At 33.2% G+C, this 24,300-nt stretch overlaps 1 protein-coding gene across 3 annotated transcripts in view; it reads left to right on the top strand.

Annotated features, from left to right (window-relative positions):
- PTPRQ (protein tyrosine phosphatase receptor type Q) overlaps positions 1-24,300 on the top strand; it is a 247,193-nt gene that overhangs the window by 55,379 nt on the left and 167,514 nt on the right. For all 3 annotated transcript variants that reach the window (XM_049094355.1, XM_049094356.1, XM_049094357.1), the window contains 7 exons: positions 330-556; positions 3,026-3,095; positions 7,970-8,169; positions 9,312-9,558; positions 11,110-11,238; positions 13,185-13,331; positions 20,824-20,996. In XM_049094355.1, the coding sequence (XP_048950312.1) occupies positions 330-556; positions 3,026-3,095; positions 7,970-8,169; positions 9,312-9,558; positions 11,110-11,238; positions 13,185-13,331; positions 20,824-20,996 (1,193 nt within the window). The remainder of the gene's footprint in view (positions 1-329; positions 557-3,025; positions 3,096-7,969; positions 8,170-9,311; positions 9,559-11,109; positions 11,239-13,184; positions 13,332-20,823; positions 20,997-24,300) is intronic.

The following is a 24,300-nucleotide window of genomic DNA, read 5'->3' on the forward strand; positions in this document are numbered from 1 at the left end:
GGGAAGCTTTGCACAAATAAGTCTCTTTTAAAAATGATCTGGCGTGAAAAGGGTATTTGGCATGTAGTATGTCGTAGCATTCCATTTTTTACATTCTTATAAAAGAATGTTTTTGGTATCCCCTAAGGCATTTAGTCTTTTTTTTTTTTTTCTTTTGGTAGCAAAGCTCGAGGGAGGATAAATTCACATTTGAGAGACCATTAGTCTTTGGGAACTTCAAAAGTGTACATTTGTAAAAAACAAAACAAAACAAAACAAAAAACTTTCTTACTATGATTGTGAAGATACAATAATTGTTTGACCTTTTAACAACATATCTTTAAAAATAGAACCAGGGCCTCCAGTCTTCCTAGCAGGAGAAAGAGTTGGATCTGCTGGGATTCTTCTGTCTTGGAATACACCACCTAATCCAAATGGAAGGATTATATCTTACATTGTGAAATATAAGGAGGTTTGTCCATGGATGCAAACAGAATACACACAAGTTAGAACAAAGCCAGATAGTCTGGAAGTTCTTCTTACTAATCTTAATCCTGGAACAACATATGAAATCAAGGTAATATTTTTGTTAATATTTAGTATTAAGTATTAATACTCAGTATTAAAATATTTCATTCATTTTTAAAGTGAAGGAGCTCTTTCTCACTGAACAAACGCCTATAGTTGAACATAGCCAAGTGACTAAAGAACGATCATCTGAGTCATAACCTCAGTGCACATCTGGGCTCTTAACATTTGAACTATTATAATTTCTTTTCATTTTTAAGGGTATTCATATAATTTATTTATTTTGAAAACATTTGATTTAGCGACTGTTTCAAAGAATAAATCAAGCTTAAATTACATAATTTAGGCTTCAGAGGTAAAATATTCTACTTTTTCACTAAATCTAAAGTTAGTTTTTGTATTTTTCTCTTAATCTTCTTGTATTTGTATGTCTGTCATCAAACTTTGAATAATGGTATGAAAGTTTCTATTGAGCCAGTTTCTCAGAGAACAATGTATTCAATTCAATTCCATTCAATAAGTGTTTCCTGAAATTTTACCCTGTTTTATTGTGTTTATAAAAATTTTTAGTTCTTTACAGTGTTTATAATATGCAAAATTAAACATCTTATTTAAAAATTAAATAAAGAACATATAAAAAGCAATCTTAAATTAGGCAATATGAAAGTGTTACAATTAAGATATACTTGTGATATTTCCAGAGTATAATAAAAGATACAGATATCTTTTTGATCCTTTCCATTTTCAATATGACATTAATATGTTCTTTGAGCTTTTAAGATAATTAAATATGGAGAAAGAATCTATAAAAGCTGTATAAATATAAGACATAACTGAGATGGCTTTCTGGGTGGTAAGAAATGATGGGAAAGAGAATTTGCCTGGCATGGGGTTTCCTTATTGGAAGCATGCCTATTTGTGGAATCAAAGCACACAGTAAGAATTAGAGAGCATCCCAATAGCAGGGATCCCTCATATGAGAAATAGTAAAAAGGAAATTTTTACTGATGCAAACCCAAGGTGAAAGTCAAAGATTCATGATGGCTATTTCATTGCAGAAACATGAGTAAAGAGTAGGAAACCTTTTCTAATGGACATCTAAAAATGACATAGTATGCATATTTTCTATCAACAAGCACATATTCAGATTAGTTTATATGTTAAAATATTGAAGGTAATAAGTAAAAGTTACTATTTAAGATAATATATAAAGATATGTAAAGGTGATATTTAAAGATTAAATTTTAATGTGATAATAAGCTATTGAAGACAGAAAGGTAATTTAGCTAACCGAGTTCTGCTTAGATCTATTTTTATGGAGTATGAATTTTTATTCCTTTAAATTCTCTTATTTCAGGCCTATTGGGAAGCCCTTATTCTCCTTTTAATCTCATACTTTATAAATCATTGTTGTGACCTTTACACTGTTCAAATAAATGTTAACCATTGCAGAATTCCGAAGGGTATTTGGTGCAGTACATTGATATCTTCAAACGCAGATATCAAATCTATATGATCTGGGGAAAATCCTATTAAGTACTTTACATGAGTTATTTCAATTAGTCCTTAGAACAATTATATGACATAGATATATTGTTATTCCCATTTTAAAGAGAAGGAAAATGTGACTTAGAACAGGGCTAAGTAAATTACCTACAACTACTCATTTGGGAATTGGTGGAGTTCAATTTAAATACGGTTTTCAGACTCCAGTTATGGCATTTGGAAGAGCGTAAGAGTCTTGTGCTCAATAAGGATATTTTCTCTGCCTATTCTAGGCTATTTGACTAGACTATCTGAGTCAAAAAGAATTTTTCTATTTTTTAAATTCAGAATACTTAGTCTCACTGATTATACTCATTTTTAAAATTTTTTCTTGAGTATGTATTTGACTGGTTAGATTGTAAACTCTCAAGCCAGATACCATAAACATGGTCTTGTATTTGTTACAGAAATAGTCATAGTGTCTGGTATCAGGTAAATATAATGGAAAGGAGTTGAACTTTAGAAATAAGCATGACTTCAATAGATTCTGGTTCTGCAACTTATTTCTGTATGACTCAATCAAGGTACTTGACTTGTTTCAATCAGTTTCCTCATTTATAAAATGCTGTTAAGAACATCTTATGTTTTGAAAAAAAAAAACATCTTATGTTTTGATTATGTGGACAAAATGAGATATGTAAAGTTTCTAGGAGAGTTCCTGGTACATAAAAGTTGCCCACAAATAGTAACTGTTACTATTATAACTACTAATTGACTATAAAACTTGACTATTAATTTTTTCCATCAGGAATTTAAGAAACCTGTTGAATCAAAATATGCTGCAAATACACCCTTCAGGAAAATGGAAATATGGAATAGCTCCATGTGTGCTTTATGCTTTGGGAATATTGCAGGAATTAAGGAAAAAGTGTCTTTGCCATTAAACTTATCAACAAGTCAAAATTTTATTGTTTCAGATTCTGTTTAATTAGAGAGTAAAAAGTTTGAACATAATTCTTTCGGTCTATTTTAGGTTGCTGCTGAAAACAGTGCTGGTATTGGAGTGTTTAGTGACCCATTTCTTTTCCAAACTGCAGAAAGTGGTAATTTGCCTAAATCATTCTAAATTAACTTAATTATAAGTTTTTGGCATTTAAGATAAATAGCTATATAAACCAAATAATGGTGTTAAAATCTATAAAATTTTCAACAGCATGGCCATCCAATTACTTTTAGAATCCTCTTGGATAGTTATTCATTAAAATATATATTGTTCTTTCTGATTATAAAAACAGAAAGTGTTATCTTAAAAAAATGCTTTGAAAAAATAAGAAACAAACAGTAAAAATTATCCATGGTCTTGTCATATAAAAACTCCGTTGCCATTTTGATGCATTCCCGGCTGGTCCTTTTTTCTCTCATATATATGTGTCTATATGACTATGTACTAATGAAAGTAGGCTTATGCCATCTATGCAAGTTTATATCCCACCTTTTCCTGTTAATATCAAATCATATGCATTTTTATGACATTGGACTTTTGGAAATACGGATTTTTATAGTATTATTATTCCACAACATGTAGTCATTACCAAAACAATTTAAGATACTTCCCTTCTTTCAATGATGGAGAGGGAAGAACTTGATGTATCATTGATGCCTCTTTCTCATAGTATAGTCTATCAGCAAATCTTTTTTTTTTTCTATCAGCAAATCTTGCCAGAACTACATCAAAATGCATCCTGAATCTCACTCTAATTGCAAATCACTCTAATCTATCATCACTTCTTGCCTGAACAATTAAGTCTCCTTACTGGTTTTCTGGTTTCCAACTTACCTGTCCACAGTTCCTCCTCTCCACAAGAGCTACATCATCTTTTGAAATATAAGCCAGACTATATTACTTCTCTCTTCCTAGTATGGTTCTATCTTATTCAGGAGAAGACTGTAAGTCCTTCCCATGGTCCACAGCACTCTGAATGCTCTTTTCCCTCTCTGATCCATCTCTAACTTTTCTTCCTTCCCTCCAAATATACCACCTACACCTATCTTCTATCGAAAGGCCCTTGCATTTGCTGTTTCCTGTAACTGGAATACTCTTTCACTCAATAGCCCTGTCTCTCTCCCCTAGTTATTTCAAATCTCACATTAACATTCCTAATTATACCTTCTAAAATAACCTCTATTTTCTCCTGTTCATTTCTAGTCCTAACAAATTCTCTTTGGTCATTGGATCAGCTTGATGCATTACACATTTACTTGGTTATTTTTTATTGTATATATCAGCCTAGTAGAACATAAGCTTTGTGATAAAAATAAGCTAGTGAATGGAGGTGCTTTTATTTATTTAACAGTTCCTCTATACATAATAGCAAAAAGTTAGAACCAATAAGTGCAAGATGATTGAATAAATAATGGCATCTCCATTCAACAACAAATATTTTCTGTGGAACTTACATTCTTGTAGGCTAAAGTAAATGAGTTACTGAGTAATATGTCAGGTTAGTGACAAGTGCTATAAAAAGAAATTCTATAATTTTTATAGTAAATGTTCTATAAACATTTTACAACTATAAATGTTCTCATATTTAAAAGATAAAAATCTTCCAGTGAACCACTTTATCCCAAAGGAATAAATTGAAACGGGCTCTGTGTATCTAGAGAGGATAATGCAATGACTCATGTTAAAAAATATGCATCAAGCTTTGTGGCCCAGTTTTTATTGTGACTTTATCTAAAGAAGTATATGAAAATATGTCCTATTCCATAGGAAGTTAGAGAAAATTCAGGAGTTTATTTAAAATTAGAAATTAATGATTTATGAGGTTTAAATTACTCTTTTGATTTTGAGCAGATTGACTCTCAAATTATTTATACAACTAAAATTCCAGTGGGAAAACTATCATTTCAAAATTAAATATTCATTGGGATATAAAAGAAAAATTATCACTAATTTTTTCAGTTTTTAGGGAAGCTAATTGGAATAATTTTTGAATGACATATGAAATAATTTTTTCTTGGATGTCTCACTGTTTCTTATTTGTTGTGTGTTTTTGGGCAAATTGTAGAATTATATAATTTCTCTTGTCCCTATCTTTCCTTTTTTTTTTTTTTTGTAAATGTAAAGTGGTAAAAATGTAATGTAAATCTAAATTTAATTGCATCAGTGTTCTGTAATTTTCTCCCCAAGTGCCCCTTTTTATTATTTGTGCTAAAAGAACCCAAATTGAAGGGTTAGTTCAATAGAATAAATAAACTATATTTATTATGGTCAAATCAGAAGGAATTCCTTTCCTCATGAATAAAAATACTCTTAGGAAGAGTATAAAAGTTAACTAATTATACCATTCTGAATTAATATTGCATCCATAAGCACAAAAATCTCAACTTCTTAACTTCCCATTCAGTATTGTTTCAGGTAAACACTTAATTTATTTTGGCTTTAATGGGATGCCCTCCATTTTCAACTTGATGGATATTTAGAAATGCAAAAAGATTTATGAAGTTCCTTTCTGGTTCAGTAAATGTATACTTTGCATAGAGTGTACTTTGAAAAGTTGTAGACACCTTCACATAGCTATACAAATATGTGCATGTTACTAGTCTAGATGTATCCTCAAAGTGTTGGAAGACACTTATCTGAAAGATGAAATGACTATAAATAGAAATTTTTGATACTACAGTATCAAACCTTAACTTGGATCAAGATGGATAAATTCACTCTATGAATATCAAGAAATAATAGGTTTTGGCACATAAAACTCCAGAACTAGAAACTAGAATATTCAAGATAGGGAAAGACCTACCAACTACAGAAGAGAGCCAGGATTATTCTTCAGACACCATAAAGTCACAAAAGGAACACACAAGCAAAAATATTTAATTGAAACAAAAATTTTAAAGCAAGTTGATAAAAATACTGTTTTTTCATTAATTGTTCAACATAATTACTATCTATGTATGTATTTAATATTTTGGGAGCACTTCTTGAATATTTTAAAATCATGCATTTAATGAATGTTGGTTACCTTATAAATTCAAATTTCTCTATACTTGAGTAATTCCCTGTGAGTGTTATTGAGGCTCATTTGAAAGTGTGTTAGCTTGTCTGTAATTTGTTTTTTGCATGTACATATTTAATGTGTGTGTGTGTGTGTATGTATATCAGGCATACTTATAAACGTATGGATAGTTTACACAAATAAGGTATTTAAAGGATGATTAGGATTCACTGAGGAAGTAAAATGGTGGTGGTTACCAGAGGATGGGTTGGGGGAATGAGACAGATGTTGTTTATGGGTACAAACTTGACTCAAGTAATAAATAAGCCATAGATCTCTGATGCACAGTATAATTAATATAGACAACCATGCAATATTATAGTATGTAATGTGATATTATAATTATGTAATATGGTAGAAGTACTAAATATCACTACAATGGCAGTCATAATACAATATGGAAATGTATCAAATCACACCTTAAATTTATACAGTTATATATCAAATATATTCAGTTTTAAAAGATTCATGATAAAAGTTTTAATTCATAATTTCATAGCATCATATATTTAACCTTTTAATATTTTTCTTTATTATATTATATCCATCCAAAAGAAATTGAAGCGTTAAATATTTAGTGTCAGAGAGTTATATTGTCATTGTCCTTCCTTCTTAAGCTTTAAATAATTACATTGATGAGTTTTCCTTGAAAAAATTTCCATCTAACATTCCATTCATTATAAATGATTAATCATCCTTCTAAATTGTTTTATATTTTTCTCATTAAAACTCAGCTATCCTTAATTGTCCTAGTTTCTCTGGTTTAACTCATATTCATATACAACCCTCATTCCCAGAACCTAAGTTCCTTATATAATTTATATATTTATATAACTTACAAATCATATTTTGGTATTCTTCTGTACAATGTACATTTAAACTCTTATTATTTGGTATCTTAATAGTAGACACCTCTGTTATCACTTATATTGATTTACCGTCATGTTTTGTTTTTATTTCTTTCAGTAGTATTTATCAGGTTTGTTCTAAATGCTAAAGGATCTTACTCTACTTTGTCAGTTTTGCATAACTTACCTTGAAATTAATGGGCATAATATTCTTTCATTCTGGCTTCATGTTTGTCTCATCCTAGCTAGAATAGCTAGAATAGCATATCTTTTTTTTAAAAAAAAGATTGTATTTATTTATTTGAGAGTGAGCAAGCAAGAGAGAAAGCACACGAGCAAGAGGAGGGACAGAGAAAGAAGCAGACTTCTGAGCAGGGAGCCCCACACAGGGCTTGATCTCAGGAGATCATGACCTGAGCTGAAGGCAGATGCCCAAGCAACTGAGCCACTCAGGTGCCCCTAGCATATGGATTGTTATTGCCATTTATCAATAATTGATGATAAAGTATCGTGAATTCGGTGAAATTTGATTTTGAGGGTGTATAAAACTCAAAATATCATAATCACAACCAGTTGGGTGCTATTCACTTTATATTAGAAACTAGATATTTACATACATTCCAGAAATGTGCTCTTTGGTATAAATGGTTGAATAATTGTTTCAATTTGCCACTTCTTCATTATCTAAGGAATCTGTGTAATTCCAAAATATTTTAGGAGGGGATCTGTTATTCAAATTTGTTTGTAGATTCACAAATAACTGTTGATTGGATATTTTTCAGACTTATTTTGAAATAGTTCACCCATGGATCCATTAGATAAATAATGCTAAAGTTAACTTATTTCCGTCTTAACCACAACTCTATGAGCTCAAATTCCAGTTCTTTATCTTAGGCAAAATTAACTAAATATATTTCAAAAAGTCTTGCCTGAGTAGATCTTTTTTCTAAGAGAGTATATTTAATTTTATATAATATGAGAAATAAAACATCCCAACATTATATAAATGCCATTCTAAATTTTATAATAGTATTTTATCCTTTCCTGCAATCTCTCTCACTTTCCCAGCTCCAGGAAAAGTGGTGAATCTCACAGTTGAGGCCTTTAACTATTCTTCAGTAAACCTGATTTGGTATTTACCTTGGCAACCAAATGGCAAAATAACCAGCTTCAAGATTAGTGTCAAGCATGCCAGAAGTGGGATAGTAGTGGAAGATGTCTCCATCAGAGTAGAAGACATTTTGACTGGGAAGTTGCCAGAATGTAATGTAAGTATTGTGGAACACTTTCTATGTCTCAAAAACTTTAGGTGAGGGAAGTTTCCAGTATATGGAAACTTTTTAAACCACAGTGGTTATTAGCCGTTTGATTACATAGCGTTAGGTATAGTATCATGTTATACACAATTGGCTATATTCAAGGTAGAATAAGAGAAGGGTCTGAGAATTCAAGAGGTATAAAAATCCTGCAGGGAGCTCTGAAGAGACTTCATGGAAGGAGTAACATTTGTTAATGGGTCTTGGATTGGCTATGGTGTAAGGACAGGGAGAGCATGTGAGGGGAGTATTTTGGGTGGAGGATATTTTATAAAGGCTTGAAATAGGAAAGTATAGGATATCACTGGAAAAAAAAAAGATAATATTTCCATGTGACAAGAGAGGAAGGGAAGGCAACAAAGTGATGTTGTGGAAGTAGATTGTTTTTGCTGTGCATGTCTTTGATGAAGAATTTATGACTCTAGTCATTTATGGGAAATCCCTGGAAGTACCATAATAATGCTTTTCCAAAATTAATTTGGATGATTTTTGTGATATTACTGGAGAAACAAAGAAAATTACTTTTGTTTTAAATAATTTATAGAAGTATTAAAACCTTTTTAAAGTTAGGATGTATTTCTAATGTGCACATAAACATACATACATGCACATATACACATATGCAACATATGTGCTATTGGCTTTATCATTTGAGTATTTATGAGAAAAAAAAAGATAGTACCAGTGAGAAAGCGACCTATGCTTGAAATTTCACAAAAGGGAATATAGTTTACTTCTTTGGTTCTTGTACTTTTTAACATGAATTTTAAAGATTCTTATTAATGATTTTGCGGTAGCTTTACCTTTATTCTAAGCCTTTTAAAATCCTACTCATAAGAAATATTAAGGTATAAAGAACACAATAAATATATTCTATTCTAAAACTGTAGACATAAATGGGTATAATTAAACTCTAGCAAATTTATCTGTAAATTGAATAGATAATAATCTATTAAATCTTAATGAATCATACACATATACATAAATTTAAGAATGATATTTATGCTATAAAGGAAAAATAAATGAATTACACTTCTCATGTTCATCAAGAGGTACCATATTATTCTTCAATGGTTATTTATTTTGTTCACTAGGAGAATAATGAATCTTTTTTATGGAGTACAACCAGCCCTTCTCCAACCCTTGGTAGAGTTACACCTCCATCACGTACCACATATTCAAGCACGTTGGCAAGGAGTAAGATAAGCTCTGTGTGGAAAGAGCCTATAAGTTTCATAGTGACACATTTGAGACCTTATACAACGTATCTTTTTGAAGTTTCTGCTGTTACAACTGAAGCAGGTTATATTGATAGTACCATTGTCAGGACACCAGAATCAGGTATGGTGTTTCATTTTTTGTGTATGTAGAAAAAAATAATTAAATTATTTATAAAATAATCTCTCATTGTTTTCATATAGATCTTTTTGTTAAAACCTTCCTTCCCTTTCAATAACTTTCTACCCCAGTAACAGATCATGGACATACCATCTGGAGCATCTTTAATTTCAATATTATTTTACAGTACAAACATAAGCATCTAAAAAGAGAAAGGAGATTTGAAAGAATCCATCCTTGAGCTAATAACCGTGATCCTATGATCAGCTTTTATTGTTCTTTGATCTAAGCAATTGTTCATAATCATCTCTGCCCTTCTTCATCTCCTATAATCATCTGTATCCTCCTCTCACTTATACTGTTATAACCAAATGTGGAGGTAACACCTATAGTGAAAGAAATATCATGTGATTCATATTTCAGTAGCAGACAAAAATAGTACTTAAAAAATAAACTACGTATTGCACTAGAGTTTCCCTATGTGAAAAATGGAGACAGCAATAGTACCTCCTTTATGATGGTGTTGGGTTTAATGGGAGTAATTAGATGTTATTATTACTAAGTTTGAAGAGTACACATTTCTAGTTATGAGTGTTTATATATTTAATTATGAGAATATATATACATATATATTTATGTGGTTACTGACCTGATACTATACTAAATATGTGGTATCAGATATTCAGTTGTGATTGATAATTTTTTGAGGTTACTAGAAATTATTGCTGGTAAGATAATTTCCCTAAAGCACATTATTTTTTTTTTCCTGATGACAGCTGTCAGCTTCTTCGTTTCATCATATAAAGTTTGAAGTTTTTTTTCTTGATTTAAATCATCTTTAAATCATACCATTTCCTCCTTCTATACTTCTTTTATAGCCAAAAAAATAATTTCATAAGGATAACACAAAGTGAAATTTAGTAGATGAGAACTTCGGCTTGAGAAAGATATTTGGAATAGTTCACTTCAATCAAAAGAAAATAAAATGTAGGAACATATCTGTGAAAAGTAGACTTTAAAAATGTCATTACGTTTTATATGTTACCAATGTTACATCAGAATCTTCTAACTGTAGGTTATAAATTTCCTCTGGGAACCAAATACAAATATTGATAAAGAAAGTGAGGATCCTTGCCAATAAGGTGATGTAGGTGGAGTTAATTCCCTGACCCTCTACCAGTGTCCACCAGAGGGAGAGCATTTTTCAAGGCAGAAGCCCAGGCCTGGTTGAATTAAATACATAAGTATCCATCAGGACAACGTAACTGTGCAAGAAACAATATTGGAATGAGAATGAAATACCTTACGCAGTCATATACAGCATCAAATTAAACTAGTAACTGTTGTAAATAAGTAGTTTATCTGATGATCCAGCATGTCTTATTTAAATTCTTCAATTCATTCATTTTTCCTTTCCTAAGTTAAAAAAACATTTGCTCATAATGTGACATTTTATTTTCCTTCTGACTTTGTGTTTTATTGTATATATGCAATAATATGTTCATTTATTTTAAGTATATATTATTTATTCATTTTTTTCTATAACCATTTTAGTGCCTGAAGGACCACCACAAAATTGTGTAACAGGCAACATTACAGGGAAGTCCTTTTCAATTTCATGGGACCCACCAAATGTGGTAACAGGGAAATTTAGTTATAGAGTTGAATTATATGGACCATCAGGTAAGTCTCAATCAGTTTTGTGCTTATCTTTTGGAGTAAGAATTATGCAAAATATGTTAATATTATCAAACTTCTTAAAAGTATCATGATCTTTTTTATAAGATCCTAAATTGAAGCAAATAATAGAAAAGCAATAAGGGAGGTGAGACTCTTTGAACTTTTTGCTTAAAATCATAAATACAAATACAGATGGCAAAACATTGTCCAAGTTCCCTATTTCATGAGGAGAAGCTGAGAGAATGAGATAACTCCTAAGAAGAGAGGTGTTAGAGGACGTACATGTCTTCAAATGCTTGAACAAAAGGACTTGATTTACTCTAACTGCAAATATATTTATGAAGAACAATGGACTTCAGTTATATTTGATCATATATCTGCTTAGAACAAGGAATATATCCTAATAATTGGAACTCTCTAAAAATAATATAGGCAACTTCATAATGTAGCAAGTTCTCCATCTTTGTGGACAAGCAAGACCTAGACATCCACTTGTCAGATATTTTGAGGGGTTCAAATAATGTATTTCTGGAAGTCAATTAAGTAAACTTTAAAATTCTTTCCTAATCTGAGATCCTATTGTTCTATGAAAGAAATAAAACAGAAGAGTAGAGACTGGGCCACAGAAGTTGAGTAGGGGGCTAGGCAAAATTTAGGGCTCATTTGAGGTGTGGTAGTGTATAAAGTGATATCAGTTAGAGTGGATTTGTGATTTTCTCCAGCTCCCTTCAACAAGAGAAGGGCAATGGAATTGAAGGCTCCTGTGAAAGTTGTGATTATAATTGACAGTGCCATTGAGGCTAGATAAAGAATGGAAACCAAGTGGTGAGGGACCAAACTAAACAGAATAAAATAAAATAGATAATAAGATCAATGAATTGGAGGCCCCAGTGAACTTAATGAATTGTTGCTTCAGGGTCCTAGAATAAGTGAATAGGAGTTAAGAAGGAATGGTCAGAGACAGTGGCATGAAATTGAGATCATGAAAGATTCACAGTTACTGGTAATAGCGATGTCTATGGGAGTGGCTGAGATAGGGTGATGGGTTAGATTATTTGAAGAGAGCTGGGATTGTTTTAAGGATTATCTCTAAAGATACTGAAATCACCACAAATTAAGATGGTAGCACTGAGAGCAGTGACATTGAAACAGGCACTAAACCTCCCAGAATGAGGGTGAGTAACCCTGGGCCTAGAAGATCCATCACTGCAACAAGAAGGGCTGGTGGAGGCCATCCATGACATGAAATAAAAAAATTGTGAACTTTTGTAAAGAGGGAGGTGTGGGACAAAGGACCTAAGACTAGGCCCTGAGGTGCTGGGAAAACACATACCAGACCAGAAGGCCTAGTCACTTGATGATTGTGGGAAAAATTAGACCATTTGGAGTGGTTGCAGGGAACAGAAGCTGTGTTTTTAGGGGAGAGCCAGGTTTCAGCTACAGGGAGAGATGAAAGAATTTTTCAGAGGCAAAGTCGAGGATTAAAAGAATTTCAATAATGGACTTTTAAGGAGTTTTGCTCAGAAGCTGAACTACAAATATTTTCTAAATATGTTTTTTTATAGAAGATAATGAGAATGTTTAGCATTTTAATTGACTGGATTTATGTATAAAATACTGTCACTATTTTAATATTAGCAAAATATAAGGTTTTCCTTTTAAAAATGTTTAAAAAAATAATGTAATTGGATAGGGCTTTATGATTTAATAAGTTATTTGGAATATTAGAAGATTTTCATGTTCTTTCCATTGTTTTGATTAGCCTGATATCAATGTACCACTAAGCTAAATGTTTGAACCTTGTAATAATTGTAATTGTAATATCTTAGAATTGTAATAACAAACATTAATTGCTGTTCTTGACTCTCTACTTAAATGTGAGAATGATCACATGCTTGATGAGAAAATAATTCAAAATTGAAAAGCAAAATATCTTTTGCTTTTTGCAGGTCAGATTTTGGATAATAGCACAAAAGACCTCAAGTTTGCGTTCACTAACCTAACACCATTTACAGTGTATGATGTATATGTTGCCGCTGAGACCAGTGCAGGAATTGGACCCAAATCAAATATTTCAGTATTCACTCCTCCAGAAGGTAAGAACATCTTCAGTGTGTTCATAAGATAGTTTACTCTGCTTGTGGATTTTATTGCATTGGTTAAACATTATATGAGAAGCTATTTGGTTTATATTTACTTAATTCATGCTACTTCCTTATCAGATTACTACCTAGTGCATTCTGAACATGTGTTCCTAGAACATTAAACCCACAGCATGCTTCATAGAGGCACGGGAGATCAAGCAAGATTAGGAAGCCCTACATGTAGTATCGGTCTGTTGGAGACTCACACTGAAGATCGGCAAAACCTCAACAAGAGGCCAAAGTAAACAAACACATTTAACATTGCTTGATTCACATTATTCAATATAGAATAGATTTTTCTCACAGAATAATATCTAGGGGAATCCATATATCCCCAATGCTTATAACAAAAGATAACAAAAGATAACAAAAGATAAAAAAAGATAACAAAAGGGTATTTCAAGCAAGGGAGGATTCCTAGAGGGTGCATAATATAAATTTAGCAGCCCATCTTGAAATAACAAAAACAATAGCTCTCCTAAACAAAATTTTTATTTGCATGTATTAAACATCACAGTTTTAGATGTTTAAAAAATGTTAGCACTTTGTCTCATAACGTAGTTTCCAGATTTTGTGTGATAGCTAACATACCGTAACTTGTAAATTAAATATACGTGTGTGCAAGTGCACACAATGCACGTACAACTAAAGACTGGGGCCTATGTTTTTCAGATAAATCACTCAAGTATTTGACCATTAGGGGGCAGCAACTATTAGGGAATTTTGTACTTCTCCCCTTCAAAGAACAATTAACCATTGGTAGTATTTTGCTGTTGAAAGAACATAAAAATTATGTTTTATATCAATTTCAAATGAAAATGCTGATGCATATTTGATTTCAATATACAGATTAAGAAAAAGATGTATACTTACAAGCAAACTGTTCTCATATTAACATTTTTCTATTGTGTTTCTGTCAGAAGAGTCTTAGCTTTGTATGTTTTTCCATTACACCTTAAATCTCCCCTTCACCTAATCATTGCTCTTAAGCATTTCTTGGAAAGTTAGACAGCTTTATGAATGATTCTCAAAAACAGCAGTGACCTGGCCCTCATCAGACTAGAGTCCTTGAGTTTGGTTTTATTTATTTATTTATTTATTTATTTATTTATTTATTTATTTATTTATTTTTTTTGAGTTTGGTTTTAATAGCATTTTCTCAAACAACTTAATTGATCAACTGATTTTTATTCTTATGTTATACGATTAAATACAGAATCTTTTGTCTTCCTTCAAATCTGGCCAGTTTTGGTGCCCCTTAGCTGAATCTGCAATTTAGGATTATTGTTTTATTGTTATTATTCTTGGCTTATAGCATTTGACAAAAATAGGAAAATAGGTAATATATTGCCACATATGATGTCATGCTGTTTATTTTAGACATCATTTAAACAGTTCATCTCCTTTTCTTTATTTTTGCATTTTTTATGCACAAAATAATAAATAAAAATATAAGGACATTGTTCAATATATTTCACAGGGCTTATTTTTCACACAAAATTATTTTGAACAAATGACTGCCTTTATGTTATATAATAAACAATTTATCCTACTATCTTACTATCCTCCTGACCATATCCAGGTGGCTCTCAGGTGGGTTCCACTAAGGGCAGAAATGGCATGGCTCTTACCTCTGCATGCCAGCCTTTCACCATGGAGTTATCTTGGGATAGTTCAGACTTAGGAAGGGCTTCAGTGAAATGCTCTAGCAAATGCAGTAAATGTCGCTTTCAACTTCTGACAACACTAATTCGTCCTGGTCCTGCTAATTAAAACTGTAATAAAGGAATCTTTAAACTATATGAGAGCAATCTAATAACTCACTAGAACTATATACTTTCAGTTAAAATTGAGATCTTCATTTTAAACTCTTCTTTTTCATTTATTAATACAACAGTGCTCTTTGTGTTCTAATGAAATCTACTCAATTTATTTTCTTCTCCATATATAAAAGTCTTTTTAAAAATTCATTAGGACCAATTTTTAAATTAATGTCTTTTAAAACAACTAGTATTCTAACAAGTCTGCAGATCTTCATAGAAGAATGTTGAATTGACCTCTTAGAGATAACGATATATGCTATTATAGTAATATGGGGCTGATTTCATTAACACTGAGAATGTTATGTTCATAGTCTACTTTGATCATCAAAGAAAATCAACATCATGTTGTTATAGCAGTACTCCTCTACATTTCATAGGTTCCTACATATTCATTGACATGTTACTGAACAGTATTCTACATAGACATGAAGAAGAGATGGTTTTGGTAAACAATAATACTTTAATAATTTCCAGTGTTACAAAGTGTCATGGAGTAGTGTTTCCCAAAATGAGACAATGCTATTGAATATAACATAGGTACCAGCATTTTCTTATTATTTGCATGGCGGTTAAACAAATCTTAAGTAAAACTTTATTGCTTCAATATCCCCTAATAACTTTTCTGTCACTAGTATCAAAGATCTCATAAGAAAGTTTAACATCAGGGCATCCCCAGTGGCTCAGCGGTTTAGCGCCATCTTCAGCCCAGAGCGTAATACTGGAGACCCAGGATGGAGTCCCATGACAGGCTCCCTGCAGAGAGCCTGCTTCTCCCTCTGCCTGTGTCTCTGCCTCTCTCTCTCTCTCTCTCTCTCTCTCTGTGTCTCTCAGGATTAAATAAATAAAATCTTAAAAAAAATAAAGTTAACATAATTTCTTAAAAGCAGAGAATTGAAATCCATATATATTCTTCAATTAATAGACCATGAAAATGAAGACTTTTGTCCTTCAACTTGCTACTTTCTGCAAATAGTAAATCTTTTGTAGAAAAATCACTGAAAGATTTACCTTTTCAAGGTTCTCAATGAGTTTTATTTGTCAATAGATTTTTTCAAAATTAATTAAAATTTAATAAACTTAATTTGCAAGATAATGGCAAAATTTATTTTATTTTTAAAGAGTTGTTGATTTGAGAGAGAGAACCACAGGAGGGGCAAAGGGATAGGGAGAGAACCTTAAGCAGATTCCCCACTGAGCATGGAAACCTACACAGGGCTCAGTCCTCCTCCCCTGAGACCATGGCCCTGAGATCATGATCTGAGCTGAAACCAAGAGTCAGATGCTCAACCACCTGAGCCACCCAGGCACTTTACATAATGGCAAAATTTAATGTATTTTCTTTGCCCCAGTACCATTTGTTTCCTTTTTAATCCTTTTTCATTCGAAAGCTTAAAATCATTTCAAATATTATTTATCCTTCATATGCCTATTCTGTTTGTCTTTCATTAATAAAATTTATGGATGTATTGACTTGAGAATGATTCTTAAGTAATCCTTGTGGACAACACCTCAGGATTGATGCTGAACCATGAATAATTGCCTTGTGTATTTGATTTTCTTTAGTTAATTTGGTATCAATATTAAAGGAGTTTGATTTAATCCATACTTCTCTGGTTTCCTCATAAGAATTTGTGGTGTAATAGATCAAGTATCTTTCTAAGGACAAGGACAAGGACAAATGGAGTCATTTCCTGTATCCCCTAAGTTTTTTCTTCTTTCATTGAAAAAGGAGAGAGAGAGATAGCTTTACAGTTGTTCTTATTCAGGTTTGCGGTACATTTTTAGAGTAATATAGAACCACTTAATCTTTACTTGAACTGTAATTTAGAATTAGTGTCATGGAGCAATATTTATTAAGTTATATTGAAAATATCTTACATATTAGAAGGTAAAGAGACTGCTACTGTTCTCTTTGATTAAATAAGAGACAGTAAAAAAAATATATATATATATATATATTTACATACACACATACTTTTTTCTTTTTTGCTGTATTGGGTAGTTTTGGTTTTCTACTACATTAATGTGTTAAATCAGATGTAAATGACACTTATTTTTTGATATGCAGGGTTTCCTTATCTCTTAATCTGATCAGGGTAGTCATTAGATTTGTTTCTTTAATTGAGGTTCTACACAAGTTCAAATTAAATGGAAAAATGCCAGATCTCTTCTATGAATTATGTTATACGATACTGGCCAATGCTTGGTCTACATAGCAATTCTAAAATAAAATGTAGAAGAAAGGTGGAATGGAAGCTTTACTCTCTAAATGGCTGTTATTTTCATAGTACACAGTTAATTAGAAAGTTGCTCTGCCTTTGAAAAAATGCGTGTTGGTAAATATGATGGTAGAAACATAAGGACAATATATATATATATATATATATATATATATATATATATATATATATGAAGTGGCCTGTGCAAAAGGTTTTATCTATCTCATTTCTCCCTCTATCCTCAAGTGCCTAGAATAATGACCAAGAGTGAGGGCTTAGTCTGTTGAATGATGAAGGAGTGAATCAGTGATTTTGGGGTCCTAGAACTCCTCCTCCATCCTTCAAAGGTCAAATGTTTTCCCTTCAGATTAGAACTGCTGTGGGGACAGATCAATCTAAAGAGTTATCCTTCTATATATAGAATTTTGAAATGTTTTTAGAAAAGGAGATTTAAAGAATTAGCAAATTACAGGTTTAATTTCATGTTTATAACTCAGTTTTGAGCACAGGTGTTACTACATGCTGTACAGGAAAATCTTGGCTGCAGTAAGAAAAATCTTAGGCAAGAATGACTCATTCATTCATCTAGTCATTAACTATTTAAAAACATTCAGAAATATTTGTATTGTTACAGTATCTAGAGGGCTTTCTAAATGGTTACTTCATAGAGACAAAAAAAATCTATGGAATGAAAACTCCATACGGTTTCCTGTATGGTTGAGGTAGACATAATCATGTTCACTAATTTTAAATTATATATATATGTAATATATATAAATATATATTTATATATATAAATATATAAATTATATATATGTAATTATATATATATATATATCTTTACATTTGTTTTTGTTTAAGTTCAATTTGCCAACATACAGTATAACACCCAGTGCTCATCCCCTCAAGTGCCCCCCTCAGTGCCCTTCACCCAGTCCCCCATCCCCCTGCCCACCTCCCTTTCCACTACCTGTTGTTCATTTCCCAGAGTTACGGAGTCTCGATTTTTCCAAGTTCCCCTCCTTTTCCTTATAATCCTTTTCACTATTTCTTATATTCCACATATGAGTGAAACCATATGAAGATTGTCCTTCTCCGATTGCTTACTTCACTCAGCATAATACCCTCCAGGTCCATCCACGTCGAAGCAAATGGTGGGTATTTGTCGTTTCTAATGGCTGAGGAATATTCCATTGTATACATAGACCACAGCTTCTTTATCCATTCATCATAGATGGACACCAAGGCTCCTTCCACAGTTTGGCTATTGTGGACATTGCTGCTAGAAACATCCGGGTGCAGGTGTCCCGGCATTTCATTGCATCTGTATCTTTGGGGTAAATCCCCAGCAGTGCAATTGCTGGGTCGTAGGGCAGGTCTATTTTTAACTCTTTGAGGAACCTCCACACAGTTTTCCAGAGTGGCCGCACCAGTTCACATCCCCACCAACAGTGTAAGAGGGTTCCCCTTTCTCCACATCCTCTCCAACCTTTGTTGTTTCCTGCCTTGTTAATTGTCACCATTCTCACTGGTGTGAGGTGGTATCTCATTGTGGTTTTGATTTGTATTTCCCTGATGGTAAGTGATGCAGAGCATTTTCTCATGTGCTTGTTGGCCATGTCTATGTCTTCTTTGGTGAAATTTCTGTTCATGTCTTCTGCTCATTTCATGATTGGATTTTTTGTTTCTTGGGTGTTGAGTTTGATAAGTTCTCTAGAGATAATTTTAAATGTTATTTGTAAGAGTTGTGACATTAATTTTTAATTCCTTTCTGTTATCTTAAAAGTAAAAAGGGTCATTCTTTATGTTATACCCATAAAGTGCCTCTGTTCTAAATGGTATTTGCTAAAACTATACAAATGCAAAATAGCTAAGGAAATGAATTTGATGTTTTACCACATCTTGGTAATAATGATGTAGTTTGGGAATATAGATGAGGTTTGGCTGAGGTCTGGAGCTGACTACCAAGAAAGAAGTCTTGGGATGTCTTTGGTGCAAGTTGGTGGTTTTATTAAAGCATGGGATAGGACCCGCAGGCAGGAAGAGCTGCCTGTGAGCTGTGAGGGGTGGCTGATTATTTGCTTAGGAGTTGGGGCAGGTAAGGAAAAGGGAGGCCTTCAAAGGAATTTTTGTATGCTAAAGAGGACCTACCAGATATTGGAGGCCTTGCCATTGTCAAGTTAAGGTTGTTTTTCCCTTTAGTAAAGCATTAACGTTAAGGTAGTTGGGAGTTTCCTTCCAGAAGTTAGGTTACTGATAAGAATGCTTTTCTTGTAAATCACTAAGACATTTTGTAAACTGAGGGAGACTTATGTCTATAGGGCTATAATCTCTATAAGTTAACTATTAGTTTTTCTTTCCCTTGGCTTTAGGGCAGCCAGGAGTGCCTGAGAATGTCACACATATCCCACCTGGGTGGGGAGGGGGGGTTGTTTGTGGGGTGTCAGCTTGTGCTTTGTCCTCAGCTAGCCTTCTGTTCCCTCATCAATGAGGAGTTCTATCATTTTCTTTCTTGAACATTTCATTCAAGGTCCCTTACCATAACCTTGCCTAGTAATAAGAACGATATAATTATACCCATTTTATAGGTTAATAAACTTAGAGGAGGGTTTAATTGGCTATTCAGAATCACACTAGCTATTAAAAAAAAAAAAAAAAGTAGACAAAATCCCAGGGCATGTTTATCCTTGATCTGTTATTACGCCTGTACTACTGGGAGGTTTACTGGATGTCACTCTTGGTCACTTTCTAACTAGAATTTGTGTAAGTACTTGGTGCTTTATTGTAAACCAGATGTTAGTTTTGTTTCTGTTTCTCTTTATTACTGAAAAGAGTAAGGGTACCTGAAATTAGAGACTCACATAATTCATTTGTAAATTCAGCAGAGCAAAATCAATCAACTCTTCAAACAATCTCATGTAACAAGTTCAAAGACAATCTAATTGAATTTACCAACTACATTTAATTTCAGACAAAGTCTTCTGGATATTATTTTTTGTTCTGTTCTTATGATTTTATAAAGCTTTCAAGGTTTCTACTGGGCATTAATCATCCCTAGACAGCTTTTTCTGGGAAGTTATTTTTATTAATGAATTTGTTTATTTTTTTTAAATGAATTTGTTTCAAACAAATCCTATGACATTTTGAGGAAATTACTCCATGTTATCCTATTTCTTATTTACATTTTTTGAGAACAGTATGTAGAAATTCACTTTATCTGTGTCTTTAAAGAAGCTTACACATATTTAATTTGTAAATAAATAGTAAATTGTTTTAGTCTATTTTCTAATAGGCTTTCTTACAAATCTTAAATGGTGAGCTAATAATTTAGGGAATTTTTACATTTTAAAAATATACTTTTAAATTCTTCCCTCCTTATTCTTTTTTTTTTTTTTTTTTTAGTTCCAGGTCCAATATTTGATTTACAACTTGCAGAAGTAGAAGCCACACAAATAAGAATTACTTGGAAGAAACCACAACAACCAAATGGAATCATTAACCAATACCGAGTCAAAGTGCTAGTTTCAGAGACAGGAGTAATTCTGGAAAATACTTTGCTCACAGGAAAAGATGAGGTATTCACTTTCATTTCACATCTTGGTGAGCCCCTTCTACTTGGTTTTGGCCCCGATAACTTGGAAGACTTTTGGCATTCAAACATAAAATATTTGACAAGCATCATGGTACAAAGTGAAGTAAATTTGGGCTATGTGGATAATCTAGCTAGGTCATATTTCATTTTAGAATATATATTATTAAGTGCTATTATTCTTTTTCAGCATACAAAAATGTTAATTGAGCAATTAAGTAGGACTAAAGGTACTTCCATAAGTGGATATTATTATGGTAATTCAGTTAATGAATTGTTTAGAAACTCCTGTTCTGATTTAAACACTCCTTCGGCTTACTTGCAATTTGGAACAGTTGCCAATGAAAAGCACAGTATTTAGTGGTTGTTGTTGACAAATGACTTGGCCTGTTCAGTGTTTGGGAGCTAATTTTCTCAAAGCTACCTCATTTAAAAAAAGATCCAAACAAAGTATGTTTGATAAAGAAAGCAAATGGGGGCACCGGGTGGCTCAATCGGTTAAGCATCAGACTCTTGGTTTGGGCTCAGGTTATCATCTCAAAGCTGTGAGGTCAAGCCCCGTGTCCCACTCCCTGCAATGAGGAGAGTCTGCATGAGGTTCTCTCTCTCCTTCTCCTGCTGCCCCTCCACTTGCTCACACACACACTCTCTCTCTCAAATAAATAATCTTTTTTAAAGCAATTGACTGAATAATGGAGATTAAGTTATTCATAGATATAAAATAAGAGGACAATGTGTTTGCCTCTATTCACAATGAAAGTCTTATTGTTTCCCCCTTTGCATCTGTTAGAAATATAAGCCACACTGGTTTCCTTTCCCTGTCTTCACTCACCTTACCCAACCAGCTATTCATCTGTGAATGCCCTATGAGTGTCCAGACTAGTCACATCCAAGTATGGGTACAAAAATTAATGTCCCTAGGACCAGTGAATTCAATCACGGGCCTCACAGGAGCTACATGATGGCTTATTCATCAACTGGCTTCTACTGTTTGGGTCCAGAAACACTGCTTTTTCTAGCTGTGCTATTATTTTTCCCATACAGATCATCCACTCTATTTCTAGTCTCTGCTTTCTTCCACTTCTTATACCTACTTGAAAATTGATGTTACTATGTGCTCAATGTACTGGCTGCCCAGGATTTACTGGGCAGGACTTTTACCATCTCCAGCGTAGGATTAAAATTCAATCCTATGTTTACTCCTTTCCTGTGTGTAAAAGATGGGAGTTATGCTTTCCCTGATATTCTAGTTGACAACTCAGGCAAAGGGCAAAAGCTTAAACCTTTGCTCTGGCCAAGATGGTCTTAGATTAGATAGTTAGCTGCTTTGGGACTAGGTGACAGATCTCCCACTCCTGTTAATGACATCTGTTGAATCACCAGCTACACCACCTGTTTTTCTCTTGAAGCTAAGACATTCTAGAAAGACTTCTTTGTGATTCAGCCTCTGTCTCTATGGCTTGTCTCTATGCTTGTAATTCCTGTGATATACTGAAGAGAACAGGAGCTTTGGGGTCATATAAATCTGGGTTTATATCCTTGGTCAGTTAATGGGCTCTGCTATAGAGAGATTGAGAGCATGGACCTAGGAGGCAGACTGCTTGAATTTAAACCTTGGTCTTGCCATTATGGCTAGTTTAACCTTAAGAAAGTTGGCCTGATCTCTGTGATTTTCAGTTCCCTATTCTCAAAGATAGAGTTTATCAGAGATCCTGTAACAAAGGGTATTAATGAGGATTTAATGGGTTAAGTGCATAAAAGAGCTTAGAACTCTATGTGGTATGTGGTAAGTGCTATGCTAAATATTGTGACCTGTTGTGATTGTTAATCATGGGATTGGAACTTTCACCCTGATTGACATTCATTATTAGTTTCCTTATCCTCTCTCAATAAAAGGACATATTAGTTCTCCTTATTTCTATGATGGTATGTTTACTTATTAGATCAGGCCCATTATTGGTATTTCGGCTTTCTCATGTGACTGATGTTTGGGTTCATCGTTTAGGAAGTTGATGTGGGGACAGAGATTTGGGAGAGGCCCTAAACCCAAATGAACTTGGGTTCTAGCCTCAGCTCTGTCCTTTTCCAGCTTATACAACCTTGGACAAGACAACTTTTGGACACTTGGTACCCTCATTTTTAAAGCAGGGCTTATAAACTCACCTTATAGGGTGAGCAGTAGAGGAGATAATAGATAAAACCTCTGGTTTAGTGTATTCATTTATTATCCTTCGTCTTGACCTTGATACAAGGTAAGGATTCTTTCCTTTCTTTCACTCTTCAACTTCTCAAAGTATGGCTTCCACACCCTTACACAAGAATTTTCTAAATCCTCGAAATCTTGTTAGAAGTTACCAGTGACCCCCTAAGTGTCAAATAAGGTAGTTACATATTTTTCAGTATCCCCATCTTCATTGTCTCCTCCAGAATCCATCTTTCTGCCCTCCCACTCTCCAGCTTTTGGCTATTTTTTTCCCTCATGCTTCCTCCACTTTCTTATCCTGTGACTTTATAAAATTTTGGTCTTGTGTAATGAAAAAAATGAAAAAGCTTGTTCTCCTATAATTTTCTAACTCCTTCCTGATAAAGATCTTCTGCACAGTTCTGTTTTGAGCCTTCTCCTTACACTTTCTTTTGATGATCACGCAACTTCAATCACAGCTTCCTACTTGCGTAATCCCTTTGCCTTGCTTTCTATTCTGGTCTTTCTCTGACACTCTATTCCTAATAACAACCATTTGTAGAGAGGTTCTATCAGGATATATCACATCTAAACTCATTTTCCCTCATAAAACAAAAATCCCTTTTGGGATAATGTCTGGTTCATGACCAGAATGAGGCGACAAATCTGGTTCATGACCAGAAGAAGACCAGGTACTAGACAAAGCTCTGGGGATGGTGATGGAAATCTGTGAAGGTTTCCATAGGACACACAAGAAGAAAGTCTATCCAGGCAACTAATAGTTTCAGTTATCAAGAACAAGGAGAGAGACTAATTTGAAGCCTAAATGCCAAATAACTAGGTTTAGAATTCCTTAATCCTTGGACTGGGCACACCATAGCTCTCTGACCTGAATTGAAGATCATTGTCTAAGCACTTTATGGTGCTTTTACATGTCTGGTATTCGTCCTTTCAGATTATGGCTCTGTTATTCTTTCTGTCATAATGGCTCAAAACCATGGGGCTACCTCTGACGTGGACTATACTTAGCATTCAATAGTTATTCAATATTAAGCTATTTATTTTTACCTCCAGAGGGTGGCCTTCATACATCTATATTTCATTCCAT

Source organism: Canis lupus, chromosome 15 (assembly GCF_003254725.2).
Source record: "Canis lupus dingo isolate Sandy chromosome 15, ASM325472v2, whole genome shotgun sequence".
NCBI lineage: Eukaryota > Metazoa > Chordata > Mammalia > Carnivora > Canidae > Canis > Canis lupus.